Here is a 17780-nt window from a genome sequence, read left to right as displayed (position 1 = left end):
CATATATGAGATTATATATTTTAACACGAATAACCTCCTTTTGATATGACCAGGGAGGGGCCCTAAACATCGAAATACACTAATTCAAAAGGTCTTTTAGAAACAAATGTTCTATTTGAAAATGGAATAACTTTCATTTTTTCAAAAATACAATCCTTGCAAATTAACTCTTTTTCATTACAAAAAAAATTCCCAAAAGGAAAAAGATACATCTTTGAATAGCTTGCATGTCCAAGTCTCTTATGCCAAGTTTTAATGTCTTTATCTTAGACATAGTTACAAAATGATTTTGATGAGAGATTTAAAGATTTCATGAGGTAGAAATCTCCTCTCCTATGGCCTTGCCCAATCCACTTCTCAGACCGGAGATCATTCACGAAGCAACTCTTAGATGAGAAAGAGATTTCACATCCATGATACGATATTTGAGAAAATGAAAAAATATTTAAATTTAATTTTGGAATAACTATAATTTCTGGGACACAAAAGTTTTGAGAAGAATCTAGGGTTCCAATACTTTTAATTTGCAAGGATGCTCCATCAGCGGTGAAAACATAGAAACTTTTTGAATTAGTGCAAACATTAGATAAACTATTTTTATGTAGAGTCACATGAAAATAAGCGCCCGAGTCAAGGATCCAAGATCACATACCTGGAGAAGAGTTAGATGTTATCGCGACCCCCGAAGTTGATGCAAATTTAAGTAGTTGTTGGAGTGTCTCCGATAGTTGGATAAGAGAAAAAGTGTCTCCTCTTCTAATGGATTCTTCTTTCTTTAGTGTAGTTTCATCAACGGAAGCTACTTTGCTTTTGGAGGTATCATCAAGTTTGGGGCAATTTGGCCTTATGTTTCCCGGTTCATGACAATGGTAAATGACTTTCTTATACCCACCATTATAGCTATTTTGTCTCCTAAAGTGTAGAGGTTTGTAAGATTTAACATGATTGTCGGGTTTAGAGACAGCCAACACTTCATCTCCTCCTTTATCCATGCCAAGACGAGTTTCTTTTTGGCAAACTTCGGCAACCACATCTTTCATTTGTTCTCTTCTTAGCTTCACATCTTCACTAGCAACTCATTTGGGTTTAAGAAGAGCTAATTTGTCCCATAGTGGGCCAAGAGAGCCAAAATAATCACAAAGACTCATTTCACCTTGTTTGATTGTTCGTATCTTGTCTTGCAAGAAAAATTGTCTTACAAGGTCTTTTTAAGGTATACATACCCTTTAAAAAGAATCAAGCTTCATTGGCTTTACGAAATTTGCCAATGTTGGCACATATCTTTAATTCAACATTGCTCATAAACCATGCAAGAATCTTAGCATGATTACTTTCCCAATCCTCTACCTTACTTTGATAGTCTTGAATGGCTTTCACATGTGCATCACCTTCTAAGACTTTCTCTTGATCTCCTTCTCTTTTGGTAAGCTTGAATTGTAGTTCCAGAAAGATGCCCATGACATAACCTTAAAGTTTTTATAATTTCATTAAAGTGCAAGCAGCAAAAAATATCTTTGTCCTAAACTGAAGTTGAATATCGTGATGGTTACTACAACAATGGAGCTTTTGTGGCTAAGAAGTCTTTTCAAAGACATATAAGAGATCATCTCAAATCCTTCGAAGATATGTTGCGATAATAATAGTGCAATCTACATTGCAAGCAACCACACATTCTATGAGCGAACCAAATACATTGAGATGAATTGTCATTAGGTATGCGATGAATATCTGAGAGGCACTATTGAATTGTCGTATGTTACATTGAAGTACCAGCTTGCAGGTTTCTTCACTAAAGCTTTTGCTGCACCTCGGTTTATTTTTCTCCTTAACAAGCTTTCAATAATTTTATCATAATTTTGAGGGGGATGTTAATATATATATATATATATATAATTTTATGTAATAGGTAATATCCTCTAATTTTTTCATTCATTATAATAGTTGTTATCCACTAAGGACAGTTTTGTATTTTTGTTATTTTACTTCTTTTTTGTCTTTCTTTCCTTATGTAGGGGCTCTATGGTCATTGATGTAATAAAATAGCGGAAATAGTAAAACAATGCCACTAAGGGCTTACAAGATTGCAATCACAAAATGCACAAGCACAACCCAATGCCTAGGGATGGCAGTGGACCGGGGGACAATGGGGCTCCGCCCCACCTCGCCCCCTTTGGACCGGGGATGAAGGGCATGAAACGGGGATGGAGGTTAAAATCTATCCCCGTGCAGGGATAGAGGCGGGGATGGACTTACGCTTTTCTCCGCCCCGCCCCATCCCCGATCCTTTAAGGAATGACTATAGACTAAGGGGAAACGGCCCGCCTCGCCCCCGTTTGGACCGGGGATGGAGGCGGGGGTGGAGATTCGGATTTTGAAACAGGGCGAGGGTGGAGACCTTGTCCCCCACCCCGGTCCACTACCACCCCTACCAATGCCTACTAAAGGCTTAACAAGATCACACTCACAATATGCATAAGAACAAGTCCACTAAAGGATGACCTAAATAGCCAACAAGGGCAAACACAAGAGTAAAAAATGTAGATCTTTTATTGAGAAAATGCTCAAGTAAAAAGCATAAAAGAATAGGAGGGAACACCCCTTATATATACAACTCAAGGGAAGGAAGAGGGACGATTGGGAGCTCCCAATGGAGTCGTTGGGAGTCCCAATGGTCAAAAATATGACCTCAGAGTTACCAGTCGAGGAAGCGGGAGCGAGAAGCGGGAGCGGGAAGCGAGGCACTTTCAAAAATTTAGGAAGCAGGGAAGCGTGGGACTACTTAGAAGAAAATTTTGAACCGTCTCGGAAGCGACCTAGGAAGCGAGGCTGAAGCGAAAAAAAATAGAAAAAATGGGGAAGCGCGGGGGAAGCGTGAGGGAAGCGCGAGGGAAGCGAGCGCGCTTCCCAAAAAAGGGGGACGCTTCCCTCACGCTTTCGAAGCGTGACGTTTCGCGCTTCCGAACCGCGCTTCGGGGAAGCACGCTTCCCCTTTTACATAGGCGCTTCTGGTAACTCTGGTTGGGAGTCCCAATGACTCTATGGTCATTTTGACCATAGAGCCCCCAATGGTTCTCCAAAATAACAAAAAAAGAAAAAGAAACCGTAAAAAACAGTTTTATTACATGTATGTGAAATGACTAAAATGCCCCTATAGGCATTTACCTATATAACTATATGTATGTATATATAGATATATACATACATGTATGCATATATTTTAACAGTTGAGATCATAGAGTTGTTGGGAGCTCCAACGGTCGCATTTATGACTGTTGAGAGCTCCCAACAACTCCTTTGGGAGCTCCCACTTCATGTGTTGGCTATATATATCGGACCTCTTGTCCCCATTTGTTAATGCTTTTCTTAAGCATTTTATGTGCAATAAAGATATATTTTTTATAGTGTCGTGTTGATCTTTTTGACTCTTTGAAGTCTTGTATATGCATTGTGCTTGTGTAGTGCCTTAGGGATTTGTGTATTGTCCTATATTGGGCTTGTAATAGTTGCTTGTGCACTTTGTTGTGTATTTTCCGCATAGGTCATTACAGCAAATAAACCCATAATAAGTCTTATAAAACAAGATGCATGTGCACTAAAACCTAAATGAGTTAAGGAAAATTGCAAGGATGGACTAGAAATACCTCAAGAACCGACTTTAAGAATAATAGAGATGAGGATGCATGAGCCATGAAACTCTGAAAGATGCACATTATCCTCTTAGAACAAGATTCAAGTCCTCCTGACATGCATTGCGATGACAAAGGCATACGAATAATTGTTGAATCGGTTGATGAACATGAAAATTCCTCATTGATCAACATTGGCTGAAATTGATCACGGAATCTCTCCATCAGATTAGTTCCTGCAGCATGTTGAAATATGCATGTTTTGAGATAAATCAACAATTATGTAGGCTTAAACCTATCTTAGATAACCAGAAGCTGGTATAACAAAATCAATTAAAACACTTTTCAAAATGCTGGACACTGAACTATTGAGGTTTCGAAATTTAATCTTTTGAACAATTCAATGTCCATTAGTTCCAGTTCTTCAATGGAAAATGAACTGCATTCAGCTTATTCTGTGTACATGACCTATAAACAGCATCTTAGTTTCTAGATGACATAAAGCTGCAATTTAAACAGCATCCTGAATGAGGGAAAATTTTGCCCGCTGGTTTTCAGTTCAGGTTGAATGTGGTGATGTGGATGAGGAAAACCAAGAAGTGTGTGTCAAATATTTATGCATGCTAGATTGGATCGTTTTCTAAGTAGTAGTCAGATATCCTCTCCTCGGGTTAACTCTAGGGAGTCTCATTGAAAAGAAATGGACGAAAGGATTAATAAGAGGATGAATTCTTCAATGCCTGGATATCTTTCATTGGTGGATTAATAAGAAGAATCTTTCAATGCCCAGATATCTTTCATTGATGGGTAGGGTGACTCGTCAATCATGTGCTGGCTGGTATGCGGTCTTACCTTATATCCCTTTATCTGATGGAGAAAATTAAAAAGCGGGCAGAAAGGAGGGACTCAAACTTTGTGCAAGGGGGGGGGGGGGGGGGGGGGGGGGGACGATGACACCGGATTGGAGTTGCACCTAGTTGCAACGGGAGAGGTATCTCATCCCATTAACTGGGTGGACTAGGGATCAAGTGAATCACTCTACTTAACAAAGCTTTCCTGAAGAAATAGTGGCAGTTACATTTTACAGAAATAGACGTAGTGCCTTTTAATGAGAAGAAAATATAGTGTTTATAGTTGGCCTTGTAGCTGGTTCAAACTATAATGTTGGTTGGGTTTTTGGAAGATTTAAGGAGATAGTCAACATCACATTAGGAAAATGATGACTGTATCACCTACAAGGTGATAGTTGGATGGGATTCAACTCCCTAGAGGCAAGATTTTACTCCATCTACATGTTGGCCAAATATAGAGACGTAAAGGCTGTTGATGGTCGAGCAATTGGGTTTGAGAGGTCATACATGTTAGAACCAAGACATTGGGATGTATCACATTATATGTTTTAGCTCAAGATTTTTCTAGTCTTTTAAGTTAAAACAGGACTTAGTGTACCATTAATATCAAGTATAGCGATAAAATTGTAACTGAGATGGGTATCTAGCTGAATATAATGGGATGCCTCCTAATCACATTAGGGATGATCACCTGCAGATTCTTTTCTTTTCTTTCTTCCTTTCTGTATTTCAATATCTTCACCTAGAATAGTGCATGGATTCAAAGGCACATTCTCGCATGGCATGAAAGTGGCGTGAGAAGCTCTCATTCAAGTCACAACTATTAGTCTCCAAAACTTTTATATCATTTCTTTGCTTCCTTTAATCTCTTTTGTTTCTCATTGATCTTTTCTTCATTTTTCAATCCAAGGTTATAAAAAGTGCACCAGAAAGCATATTGAGAGGATCTAAGATACAGGTGTATCATATTGTATTGTATCGTGAGATACATCAGCGAAAGAACTAAAAACTAAAAAAAATAAAAAAACATATCACAATAAAAAATATTTAAGCTCTAAAACTACTAGAAGTTTACAACATCAAGTACACCTACATGTAGACTATTAAACCATGTGTAATATAACTAACAAGAAACAACGAATAACAATACAAAACAACCAAAGAATTTGACAAGAACAAATAAACAAAGACATAATTATAAATAATTAAAACAAAAATATCACACAATTACAAGGATTACATAAGTTTTATGTTAGAACACATTAGGGCTACAACTGCTGGACTTTCCAATATTTTGAAATGTAAATCTTTGACTTCATTTTCTCCATTACTTCTTCATAAGCTGAAGAACTTCCCCCAATTTCTTAAGTTAATGACAATGGTGATGGTCATCTTCATTGAATATTTAATCTTTAGAGACCAAGATGACCTCCGATAGTTGTTGTGCCCTTTTTTCATCCATTTCTCTTAAGCTAGCAACAATCTCAAGACGAATATTGGGCTATAATGAGGAGAGGCCCATCGATGTGCATAATGGGCTTGGCCTACATGGCAACAGAATGTAGTCCAACATGAACAACAAGCCCACAGAAAAGACAGTGTAATAATAGTCTCTTTCCCAACTCAGTCTCAACTAGTTTGCAATATCACCATGTCACATCATTTTTTAATTGGTCACTTTTTCCATCCATCAATAGACATAACTCAAAAGCCCCAAAACACTGAATAATTTATCAGTATGTGAAAAACAAGAGAAATAAACCATCTACAATGGTGAAAGAAGAAGAAAAGAGGAGGGGAGGGATTTTAGTGGAAGAAGAAAAAACAAAAAGAAAGATTTATAAGAAAAACGCTTTAGTGTATATCAGATCCTTTACCTTGCAGTTTTAATCTTTAGGATCCACTTCTACCTTCAAAATCGAAGATCCAGCATTTATAGATCTAATCTTAGGTTGAATGAGGCACTCAAGACTGTCCTTGCGTAACTTTCTAGGGGTGAATAAAGGTAGACATCTTAAGAAAACAAAATTTAAGGTTTTAAGATATTCTTACACGAACAATTCTTTAGGAGCAGATGAGGGTAGATCTCTCAAAAAAATTTCTCGGGCTCGATTTTAGACAAATCCTCAAATTTCTAAGATGATTTAATACAAAAACAGTAAGACAAAAGGTTTTTCAGGTTTGGGTGTAAAAATGGGATCAAAACACCACCTTTTGGCCTAACCACCCCCTTGCTCAAAAATGGCTAACACCACTTTTTCAGTCGTTGAGAACTTCCAGTCAACTTGTCTGATACAGCCCAATAATCAATGATTAGATCATATCGGTCTCTACTGTAACAGTTCAAGGCTCGATACATCACATATTTTACAATATGATACACTTTTTACAACACTAATTAGATTATCATTTTCTTTCATATTCATCTTGATCCTTCATTCTTGCTTGGTCCATGTATCTCCTTACTGTTTCACTTCCTCATATTCATATTTGATACAAGAACTATGCTAGACAGATTCTCCATTTTAGTTCCCGATCCATACTCCTTATAAAATAGTCATATTGAAAACTTCATAAAAAAACCATATATACGCATCTATAGTAGTATCTACGTGACAACACAAAAATAACCCATCATTTTCTTTTTTTGGAAAAAATCTTTTCCTTAAATATCAAATCTCTTCTCCACTAAATCTATCAATAAATCTGGCTTCATGTATGATCGGACCAAAGGGTCAGATCAATGACTAGTTTAATATTTGGTCTTAAGGGGAAAAAATAAGTGTTGATCTGACCAATTTGCTTCATTCCCTAGATAACGCAAATACTCGGAGGACAACTACCTATCTCGCAAATAGATCTGATCCTACTGCTTAATCAATAAAAGAAAAAGTTATTTACAATTCTGATCACAATCTTCTTTTAATTCCCATTCTTTTCATTTTTATCATCCCTCTATTTCTAGTTTTTAGTATCTATGGCCATCAATTTATCCTAAACCATTAATTCCACTTTTCCAGTGAGTTGGTCACTAAGAAACTTGATTCCTTGAACTTCATAACCTCAAAAATTAAATGGTTCCATTCAATAATAGTCATAACTTGATGGGGCACTTGCCATGGATCTCTAACTCTAGCCGGCTTCATCTCTCAGGGAGAAGCAAAGGAAAGGCAGTCCACTCAAAGGCATGTAGTCAGAAATCCACTGAGAAAGACTTATCAATTAGTTGCAGCATATATTATTGCTAAGCTATCATGTGAGGTTATGGTTAAGTCTTTATCAATGGATCAAACAGTACTCTATTTCCAAGATTTATCACCTTAAGGGTGTTAATGTGAAGATATATGCATAGTTTGATGATATAGACATGTTACTAAAGGGAGTCCCTATTGGGTACTCTTTGGGCTCTCCTTTTGTAGTCTTTAGCATCTCCTTCTCTTCTGTATAACATATTCTGTATCACATTAACATCTCTGGTGTTTTTTAGACCATGGTGATTTTCTATTAAAGAGCGGATTTGTTTACTTCAGCCGACGCAATTTTAATGTTCAAGATTACCTTGATTGCATAAAATACTGAAATTTTTTATTGAACAGCTGGCATCAATAGATGACATATGTATTCACACAAGGCCACTCATTGTCTCAAGATATAAAATGTTTGCAACAACGCATGAAGAGTCATGCTCCAATTGATGAGTCGAGCAAAAGGATCCTAAAACACGAAAGCAATATTCAAAATCTTTTCATCCTCCTGAAGACGAAATAATCAATCAAAACACGAGTACTTACCTGCTGCCCCATCCTCAAATATGACATGTTGGTAATAATTCCAAAAGAAAACCCTGCTGGCCAATGCTTTCATTTCCCAGAGGTTTGAGACAAAGGCACACTAGTTCTAGTTTTTATTAGAGGTTTGAGTCCACCTACCAGCCTACCACAATTCCTATTCCAGCTATTTTACAGCCCCCACAGAAACACCCATCAGGTCCTATAATATCATTTGGTCCTATGACACCTTAAGTTCCTTCCTATATGCCTTCTCAAATTGGTACTTGAGCACCAAACTTTGAGACTTATTACTTCTTTCAATCAAGTGATCCTATAGCATAATCCCACAGAAAACCCTTGGGAAGTAGGACCTCATATACAGCAGGGTGTTAGCAAACAGCCACCATGTACACGTAGGCTGGACAATGGGCGGGCCGAGCTGGCCAGGCCCATTTAGTGGGCAAGCTTGACTGGATCAGGCCAGGTGAAGCCCGACCGGTTGACCACCAGGTTGGGCTTAGGCTTGGTTCAAGTCAGACCAGGGTCTAATACAAAACCCACGGCCCGCCCGTTAATCCCATGGACCTAAATCGGTTCAGGTTGGGCAGGGCTGCAAGTCATTATATATTCACAACATTTCTCATTTGTTTTCTTGAATTCATAGGTTCTTTTAACGAAAATTTAAAAAATGCAAAAGAATGAATGAGATTCAAGATGTATCCATCTTTTGAATCACATACCTAACTTGATATATATATATATATATATAAAGCCTGCTGGCTGGCCCGACCTGACCTGAGATTTTATCGTGTCAGGCCTTCTGAAAATTAGGCCCAAGTTGTCTAGGACTCTAGCCCAATGTACACATATGTGAGAATCAAGAGTTGCACATCATGTATGAAAGACCCCAGTAAGTTCCTTATTGTTGTATCATGTAATTAGAAAAATATCTTTATTTGTACATAGACACATTGCTTCAATAGAAAGTTATTTTATCAATGGAACATGAGTCAGCAGCAACAAACAAGAGGGAAGCTTCAAGCAATGCCTAGAATTAGCACATGCAAAACGCACAAACAAATGACATGTAAGCATTACGTTTGTCCAATATATGTGCTGATTTCATCCCAGTAGCACCTAACATACATAATAACAGAATTGAGTTGCATACCCGTCAAAGAATACATTTTTGCAGATGGAGCATGACTTGGGCTGAGTACCAAACCATGAGGATCAAACATATACAAGGAACCACAAGAAGCGATGAATGGGAGATTACTTATCCAGTAACAACTAAGAATCCCCAAACCATAACCAAGAGTGGTGCCTTGAAGCTTCCAAGGAGGAAGAAGATGGAGATTGCATATTTCTTCCATGCTCAACTTGGCCCCTTCCAGGACAACAATCAAAGCAGGCCCTTGAAACTCACCTGACACAATTTACAAAACATAGAAACAGATCAGCCTACATTTTGATTCTTGGACCAACAATATGAAGCACAAGATAATACGAAACAGACTGAAGTGAAAAGTTTGCATCAAGTTCATTTTTTGAGTAGAGTATCAAGTTCTCATGAATTAAAGTAATATTTAGTCATTATAAAGTGTGAATAATATGCTACCTAGACTATGTTGCAGAAGGGACTGCCTGGGATGATCACGCTTATCAAGTATCACATGCAGCTTCCTTGCTTTGCAGCAATCAGCTAACTCCAACAAATCAAACACCAAAAACCTATCATCCCCATACAATTCCAGCAATTCACATATTTTTGCATAACCCATACATGGCAAATCTCTGCTCATCTCTTCATTAACTAAAGACATAAACCGGAAGGACTGCAATCCAAGCCGGCCTGCTAGATCATTGCTAACAGTCGGATGCACAAACCGTTTAGCCTCAAGAGATATTTTATCCATCCATGGGGCATCATTGTATACTAGATCTGTTGCACATGCTAGAACTCCCTTCGAGTCAGGCACAAGCACTGAAGCCATCAAAGCATCAGGTAATAATTTATCTGAAGAAAAATCTGCAAGAGCTTCCAGAATGCAATGAACAAAAGTTAAACATTCATCTGATAATGGTGATCCATTCATGTCATGTTGCAACCTTTGTAAAACGTTAACATAGTCCACAGCATCAAACGTGTCCTTCACACCTAAGGAGGAAAGCAAAACCCTAAATCTAGACAATTCAGATGGCACAGCATACAAGTAAGGATGATATTTCACTGGTGAGTCAAATGCAAGATTATTTGGCAAAACAAAGTTATCACCAATCCAGACCCATGGGACCCCATCTACAGCAGATTTTAATACCTTAAAATCACTCGTTCCAACATATTCCTGCAACTTTGAATAAAGAGTTGGAATCTCCTCCAGCAATAAAGCATCAGGAATCAGTCCCTTACCCTCAGACTCCATCTTTGCTTGACAGTAGGACTTAGATATTTCCACTAACTGAGAGGACAATACATTAATATCTGGCAGTTCCAACCAACCAAGATGATCATGAAGGTACTGTGAGAAGCATTCACCATCTAGAATTCGTGTGGTCAATGAAACAAGCCACATCTGTGACTTGGGCCTCACAACATTTGGAGGTGAAACTCGGATTTTGGAGGCAGACCAAGGTAATCCTTCCACTGGTGGATCAACATAAACAGGACACCAAGAAATATTTCTTAATTCTGACCAAAATTCTTGTTCTGGTAGATCATACACCATGTTCTTTATGCAAGACAGAATATCTAGATCCAACTCACTTGATGGTGCTTCACATACCTTTTCAGGAGGAATATCTACATGCATAGTAGATGAATGTTTAGTTTCACACATGGAAGCAGGATGATCACATTTTCTATTGCCTTCATTCTCTTTCATGTTGGCAAGTTCAAAAGCAGCAACATCCAAACAAGTCAACAATCTTCTTCCGCAATTAAGGGTTTCCATATCTTCTGACTTACACATGGACACTGACCTGGCACTATCGAGCAAACCCGTAAGTCCCAAGGTTCTCTTAAGCCCAAGACTTACTAGAGTATCAAGAGCATTGGACTTCGAAAACTCCCCACAAGGAAAGAAAGTTTCTCTATCCAGTAACTTCTGTAACCCCGGAATGCGTGGATCATAAAGCCTGTAGGTAACAAACTATGAGATAAAATCATATACATGCATGCAGCTAAAGCTTAGGAAACCATATAGATCATGATAGACAATGTAGCTATGACCATGAAGACCTCCCAAGAGAAACTGTTGAAAAAATATATAGTTCATCCATATATGAGAGCTACGGTTTAAATAAAATTATAAAGTGGTCAAGGCTCAGCAAGTAAATTACAAGAAATAGCAATACAGAAGTTTATTTGTAAAAGACAAAAAACTGATCCAACACAAAATAATTGCTCAATTACTGAAACTGAAAGATGGTTCTAAGGAATTTGTGATCATTACCCACTTAGCATGTTCCATAGCAAGGTAAAATATCCAAAGTACATATGCAAAGAATCTTCATCCAAAATAATTGATCTGAGATTAACTATACAAAACAAGTATACTATATTCCTTGTTTCATTTTATAAAACAATGAACATGGCCATATTTTACTATCAACTGTCACATAGGTGCGAGTTCAAAGGGTGCGACACAGCAATTTAAAAAAGCTTGGGTGCGGGGGGTGCGGATATATATATATATATATATATATATATATATATATAGAGAGAGAGAGAGAGAGTAATGCGAGGGTGCTGCCCCATTTTCTCGTTCTGCCCTGTTCGGCCCCTTCAAAAATTGTGGTTTTTAATGTTTTTTCTCACATCTAACACCATTGATGTGATCTATAGGTTTTGTTTAGTGGGAACCGGCTTTTGGATCACCGGAATCTGACCTGTATACAGGGTTTTCCAGTGATCCAAAATCAATGGCTATGAAGGCATCAATTTTTTCCGGCTCATAAAAATACATTTTTTGTCAAAAAAAACATGACCCAAGACTCTATTCCCACTGAATTGAGCAGGTTAAACACATCTAACGGTCCAGATCTATCATAAAACACTTCAAACTATGGGGCCAAATGGAGAAGAACGAGAAAAGGGGGCCTAATATGTTCAGTTCTCATATATATGTGTGTGTGTGTGTGTGTGTGTGTGTGTGTGTGCATTTATGTATATAATATGGATAAAATTGGACTTGATTACGGCTAACCAAATCCACTTTCGGACATAAATGGACCTTAGTGCAGTTCACTTCACCTGACACAAAAGTTGTGTCCAAGTGTCACTCTAAAAGGGTTTCTCTCTTTAAAAAATCCAAGAGCTTCATTATTTGAAATAAAGGCTCTCGGTACTCTCCCGATGAATGTAAACATATTGCCAAACCACGTAAAATTTGTGTCCACCAAAAGAGTCTCTTTCTCTCTCTCAAATCCAAGAGAAGAATATGAAATACCCCTCCAAGGATCATATCCTCCTCTCTCTTCATTTAGGGTACATTTGGTTCGATCACATAAGATTCACTTCCTAATACACTTTAGAAAGTGAATCTCATTTGAACAGTACCTCGAAAACAACCAAACATAAAAAAAAATGCACAGAACCTCAAAATCAAGCCTTATAAAAAGTGAGTTAGCACATAACCCAAAAGTGAGATTTAGAAAGTGAATCTCATTTGTGTGAGATTCACTTTTTCATGAAGTGTCATGAGATTTGAGATTTTGAAAGTGAATCTCTTGTGAACAGTATTTTCACTTTTCAAAAACACAACCAAACACACCCTTAATGCTCACACCTTCCTAAAAGAGAGTCCTCATTCTTTTCCTTTTCTCAATGCCCAAGATGGTTTCCTTTCCAAATCCAACACCATGAGTAACCAAAAGACCATGTTAAGAAAGAGCCTTCATCTGTTTCAGTGGGGTCTACATGCACCCATGTTAAAGACAAAACTTAACATATGATTCTTTTAAAGAAGTAGAGAAGAATCAAGATATTACTTGAAAAGTTGTCACACGGATACTCCATTTTGGCTCTTGTATGTGGTATGGTCATTGTCCATTGGTGAATTGCCATAGGAGATCTACATGCTTGAAGTGCAGCTTACATAAGGAAAAAACAACCCCAACTTCTAAAAATGTCACTACTCCTACATAAGGAAAATATCAACCCTAACTTCTGAAAATCTCTCTCCCAATTGTCAGCATCCAAAAGAAGAGAAGGATGCTTGGAAAAGATCATTACTCCTTCCAAAATAGACTACTACCCTTAGAGCAGCCATCTCTTGAGCCATAATAGATTGCATTTTATGGACCATCGACTTCTCAATGAAGAAAAGAGATATTTCTGAGCAGAATCATCGCTTGTCCCCATCTCACAATCCCCTTTTGCAAGCACCCCCACCCCCAAATTCAAAAGTTCCTGGATTTAGATCCCTAATAAAAGTTACTTTATCACTAAATGACTAGCATCATGTTATTTGACTTATTTAGTGAATTTACAAGTAATCATGTCATTCTATAGCTCTTTTCATATTTATACGATAAATAGTGCATTATTTTGTAGAAAATCAGATTAACAAAACCCGACCAAGTCACAAGTCAACCATGGATGAGTTGATTCTCAAATCACTCAAAAATATACATATATATATATAGACACACATGCACACGTGTATACATACATACATATATACTATGTAGTCAAAAGTGTTAGGTGATGCCTAGTCGGACTAGTCGGTATCCCAATTAAAATATAAAAAAGTACACAAAATATACATAAAAATATGTTCAATTCTTTTACTAATAAGATGTTTTCATTATACGAGTATAAAATTACACATGCTTTCACAAAATATATTAATATATGTAACTACAATTGTTCCCTTGTGACTGAAATGAAATATGCGGAAGAATCCAAGAATGCTAAAGCATTCACTATGTCCCACACGGACAAGTGCAACAAGCACAAGAGAGGAAATCCACTAAGGGATATACGAAGGGCCTTATAAAAAGGCTACACACATGAAAAATAATATCACTATTATTGAAGAGGAGCTCTCAAGAGCAATACAACATACAAGGGGGGTTCCCCCTATTTATAAGAAAAGGAGACCAAAGGGGCTCCCAATAGAGTCGTTGGGAGCCCCCAACGGTCATAATTGTGACCGTTGGGGGCCCCAACGACTCCATTGTGGGGCCACTTTTCGGTATCCAAAAATACATTTTAAAAAATAAAAAACAAAAAATAAAAAACAGTGAAATAAAAGAAAAAAAACAAGTACCCTTATTGGGTACTTGTGAAAAGACCATAATACCCCTATCGGGTATTATGGTGAATATACATCTATATTTATATATATATATAGATGTATTATTACATATGTTTTAACACCTCCCCCCTCAAACTTTACGAGGGAATGACCGAAAGTTTGTCAAGAAGGAACAAGAAGCGAGGAGCAGGCAGGGCTTTGGTAAAGAAATCTGCAAGTTAATATTCTGAAGTGACATATAGCAGTGTAACTGTCCCACGAAGATATTCATCACGTACATAATGACAGTCCATTTCAATATATTTAGTCCTCTCATGAAAGGTGTGGTTGCTGGCAATGTAGATGACACTTTTGTTGTCGCAACAAAGCTTCGAAGCACCGGTAATTTCGACTCCCATATCTTGAAGAAGACTTCGAAGCCACACAAGCTCCATTATAGTAGTTGTCATAGCCCTGTATTCTGCTTCAGTAGAAGACAATGAGACTTTCTGTTGTTTCTTGCACCTCCAAGCAATTAGCGAATCTCCTAGGAAAACACAAAAGCCAGTAGTTGAGATTCGATCATTTGGGTTTCCTCCCCAGTCAGCATCAGTATAAGCCAGTAAGTCTAAGGAAGAGAGTGAGAATAGGAATAGCCCTTTAGTCAAAGTATATTTGATGTATCGAATGATCCGGAGCACAGCACTCATATGCACAGATGTAGGAGCATGCTGAAATTGGCTTGCAGAGTGCACAGCATGAGCAATATCCGGCCTGGTGATAGTCAGATAGGTGAGGGAGCCTATGAGTTGCTTGTAGGGCGTAGGATCATCCAGCAGAACTCCATCCTCCAGTCGTAGTTTAGCATTGATAACCTCGGGAGTCTCCACCTTTTGTCATCTGAAATCCCAGATTTGGAACATATGTCTGCAGCAAGCTTCATCTGTGACAATATATACCCTCGAGGAGAGTATGTTACTTCTATACCAAGAAAGTACCTAAGAAAACCCAGATCAGACATATCAAAATTATGTTTTGACATATTTTTAACATTAAGAATACCACTTTCATCATTGTCAGTGATGATCATATCATCAACATAAAGCAGAAGGATGATGATACTATTACCTGCACGTTTAACAAAAAGAGTGTTAAAATGTAAAACTGTACATATATGTATATATAATAATATTATATTATTATATATATATATAAATACATTTTTAATTTCTTTCTTTTCTGTATTTTTTTTCCTTTATTTTTATTTTTTGTCTTTATGTCATCTAATTCAGTTTGAACTAGAATGACTGTTGCTAGTCCAGTCCTGTCCAGACTTGACTAGCAATAGAGCTGTTGGACTGACACAGTCCAACAGCTCTAAATAGAGCTGTTGGACTGTGCCCAACAGCTCTATTGAGTCCTCTTTCAGCTGTGTATATAAAGGGGTGCAGCCCCTCTTGTATTTTACTCCAATGCTTCTTAAGCAATTGGTTTTTCATATCAATAAAGAATACATTTTTATTTTTATTTTGTTTCCAGTTATACCCTTTTTAAGGGTTATGCTTTAGTGTCATTCTTGACACTTGCTCTTGTTAATCAAAGCTCGTGTTTCGAAGATCCCCATTTCATTTCATGGTATCAGAGCCGCGGAAGTACTAAATCTTGAGGAAAAGCTGCCTCGGTTTCCGTGCCCGTTTGCAAAAGTGTTCGCCACTTGAAGAGAAGTGTTTTATCACTTCATTGGAGAAGATTTCACATCTTGTTGTATTGTTTTTTTTTTTCTTTCTTTCTCATTTTCCTTCTTGTTTCTCTTCTATCCCTATTCTTTCTCTCCTTGTAATCGATGGATGACAATGATAAAGTCACCATCATGCCTATGAAACTAAGCGATACGAACTATGTAACATGGGCTTCAATCATGAAGCACCATATATGGGGAAAAGGCTTATGGGGGATTGTGGATGGTTCCGATTCGGAACCTAAGCTATCTCTTACTAAAAAGGAAGGAGATAAAGACGTCCCTCTATCGGAAGAAGAGAAAATCAAGGCTATTGCCTCATACGAGAAGAAATGGAAAGAATGGAGAATATCTCATGCGAAGATAATGTCATGGCTTATCAATAGCGTTGACATTAAAAAATGCTCAAGTCTTGCCAAATTTGATCATGCCGATAAGGCATGGGAATACCTTAAGAATATGTATTCCCTTAAAGATATTGCACACGTGTGCAACCTCCAAGAAAAAGTTCGAATGATGACACAAGGAGACAAAACTATTCGTGAATATTACAATGGGTTGTCCGAACTTTGGGAAGAACTTTCCTTTTTAGAACCAAAGTGGCATTGTGCCGAAGACATCGAGCTTCGTCAGAAACAACTCGATGTTGAACATTTTTACCAGTTTATCACTGGATTAAGGCCGGAATTTGAAACCACTAAATCGGCCCTACTTCACCGGGGAAAAATTCCTTCTATTGTTGAAACTATTGAAGAGTTAACAATGGAAGAAAATCGTCTCCGGAAAGGTTCTTTAAAAATTGAAGATGATTCCGTTTTAGCCGTGTCTAGACCAGGGAATCATGTTCGATCATATAGGCCTCCTCACTTTAACCGACAAAATGGTGACTATGATAAGAAGAAAGTTATTTGTCATCACTGTCATGAACCGGGACACTACAGGCCACAATGTCCCAAACTTAAGGAGCTGAGAGAAAAAAGAGCTGCAATTGCTGGATCGGAGCCTAAAGATCAGGATGCACCAGTTTCCCTGGCCCAACTAATGGAGATCCTTCAGCCTCTCATCAAAGGTGCCTCTTCCTCATCTGAAGCTTCAACCGGCGCAGCAGCCTCATCTTTTTCTGATTTAGGTAAAATTTCTTGGCTTCTTGACTCTGGTGCATCTTTTCATATGACCCCAAATAATCAAAGTCTATCCAAATGTGTTAAAAATAAAACAAGTGTGTCAAAGGTCTTTACTGCTGATGGGACTTCTCTTGAAATAGAAGGAATAGGAGATTTTGAAAAAATTTATAAAACAAAAAATTTTTTTATTCCAGAAATTAGACATGTTCCCAAATTAAATTTAAATCTTTTATCTGTATCTCAAATTTCTGATTATGGGTGTAATATTTCTTTTTCTTCTCATGGTTGTTGGGTACAGGATCGCCAGTCAGGCAAGCTGATTGGGGAAGGCCATAGAGAAGGAGGACTCTATTACATGGATTTTTTGGAAATGCCGAAGAAAGCTTTTTGTTATAATATTCAAAAAATAGAGTTGGAACTGTGGCATAA

The 17780-nt window shown here is 37.6% G+C and overlaps 1 protein-coding gene across 3 annotated transcripts in view; it reads right to left on the bottom strand.

Annotated features, from left to right (window-relative positions):
* Positions 1 to 17780, bottom strand: part of LOC149818186 (Zinc finger, C3HC4 type (RING finger) family protein) — a 125784-nt gene that overhangs the window by 54268 nt on the left and 53736 nt on the right. For all 3 annotated transcript variants that reach the window (XM_089984741.1, XM_089984742.1, XM_089984743.1), the window contains 3 exons: positions 9869 to 11385; positions 9419 to 9676; positions 3642 to 3862 (listed from right to left, as the gene is read on the bottom strand). In XM_089984741.1, the coding sequence (XP_089840867.1) occupies positions 3642 to 3862; positions 9419 to 9676; positions 9869 to 11385 (1996 nt within the window). The remainder of the gene's footprint in view (positions 1 to 3641; positions 3863 to 9418; positions 9677 to 9868; positions 11386 to 17780) is intronic.

Source organism: Nuphar pumila, chromosome 13 (genome assembly GCF_984573655.1).
Source record: "Nuphar pumila chromosome 13, dmNupPumi1.hap1.1, whole genome shotgun sequence".
NCBI classification, from domain to species: domain Eukaryota; kingdom Viridiplantae; phylum Streptophyta; class Magnoliopsida; order Nymphaeales; family Nymphaeaceae; genus Nuphar; species Nuphar pumila.
This window is presented reverse-complemented; position numbering and strand designations above follow the sequence as displayed.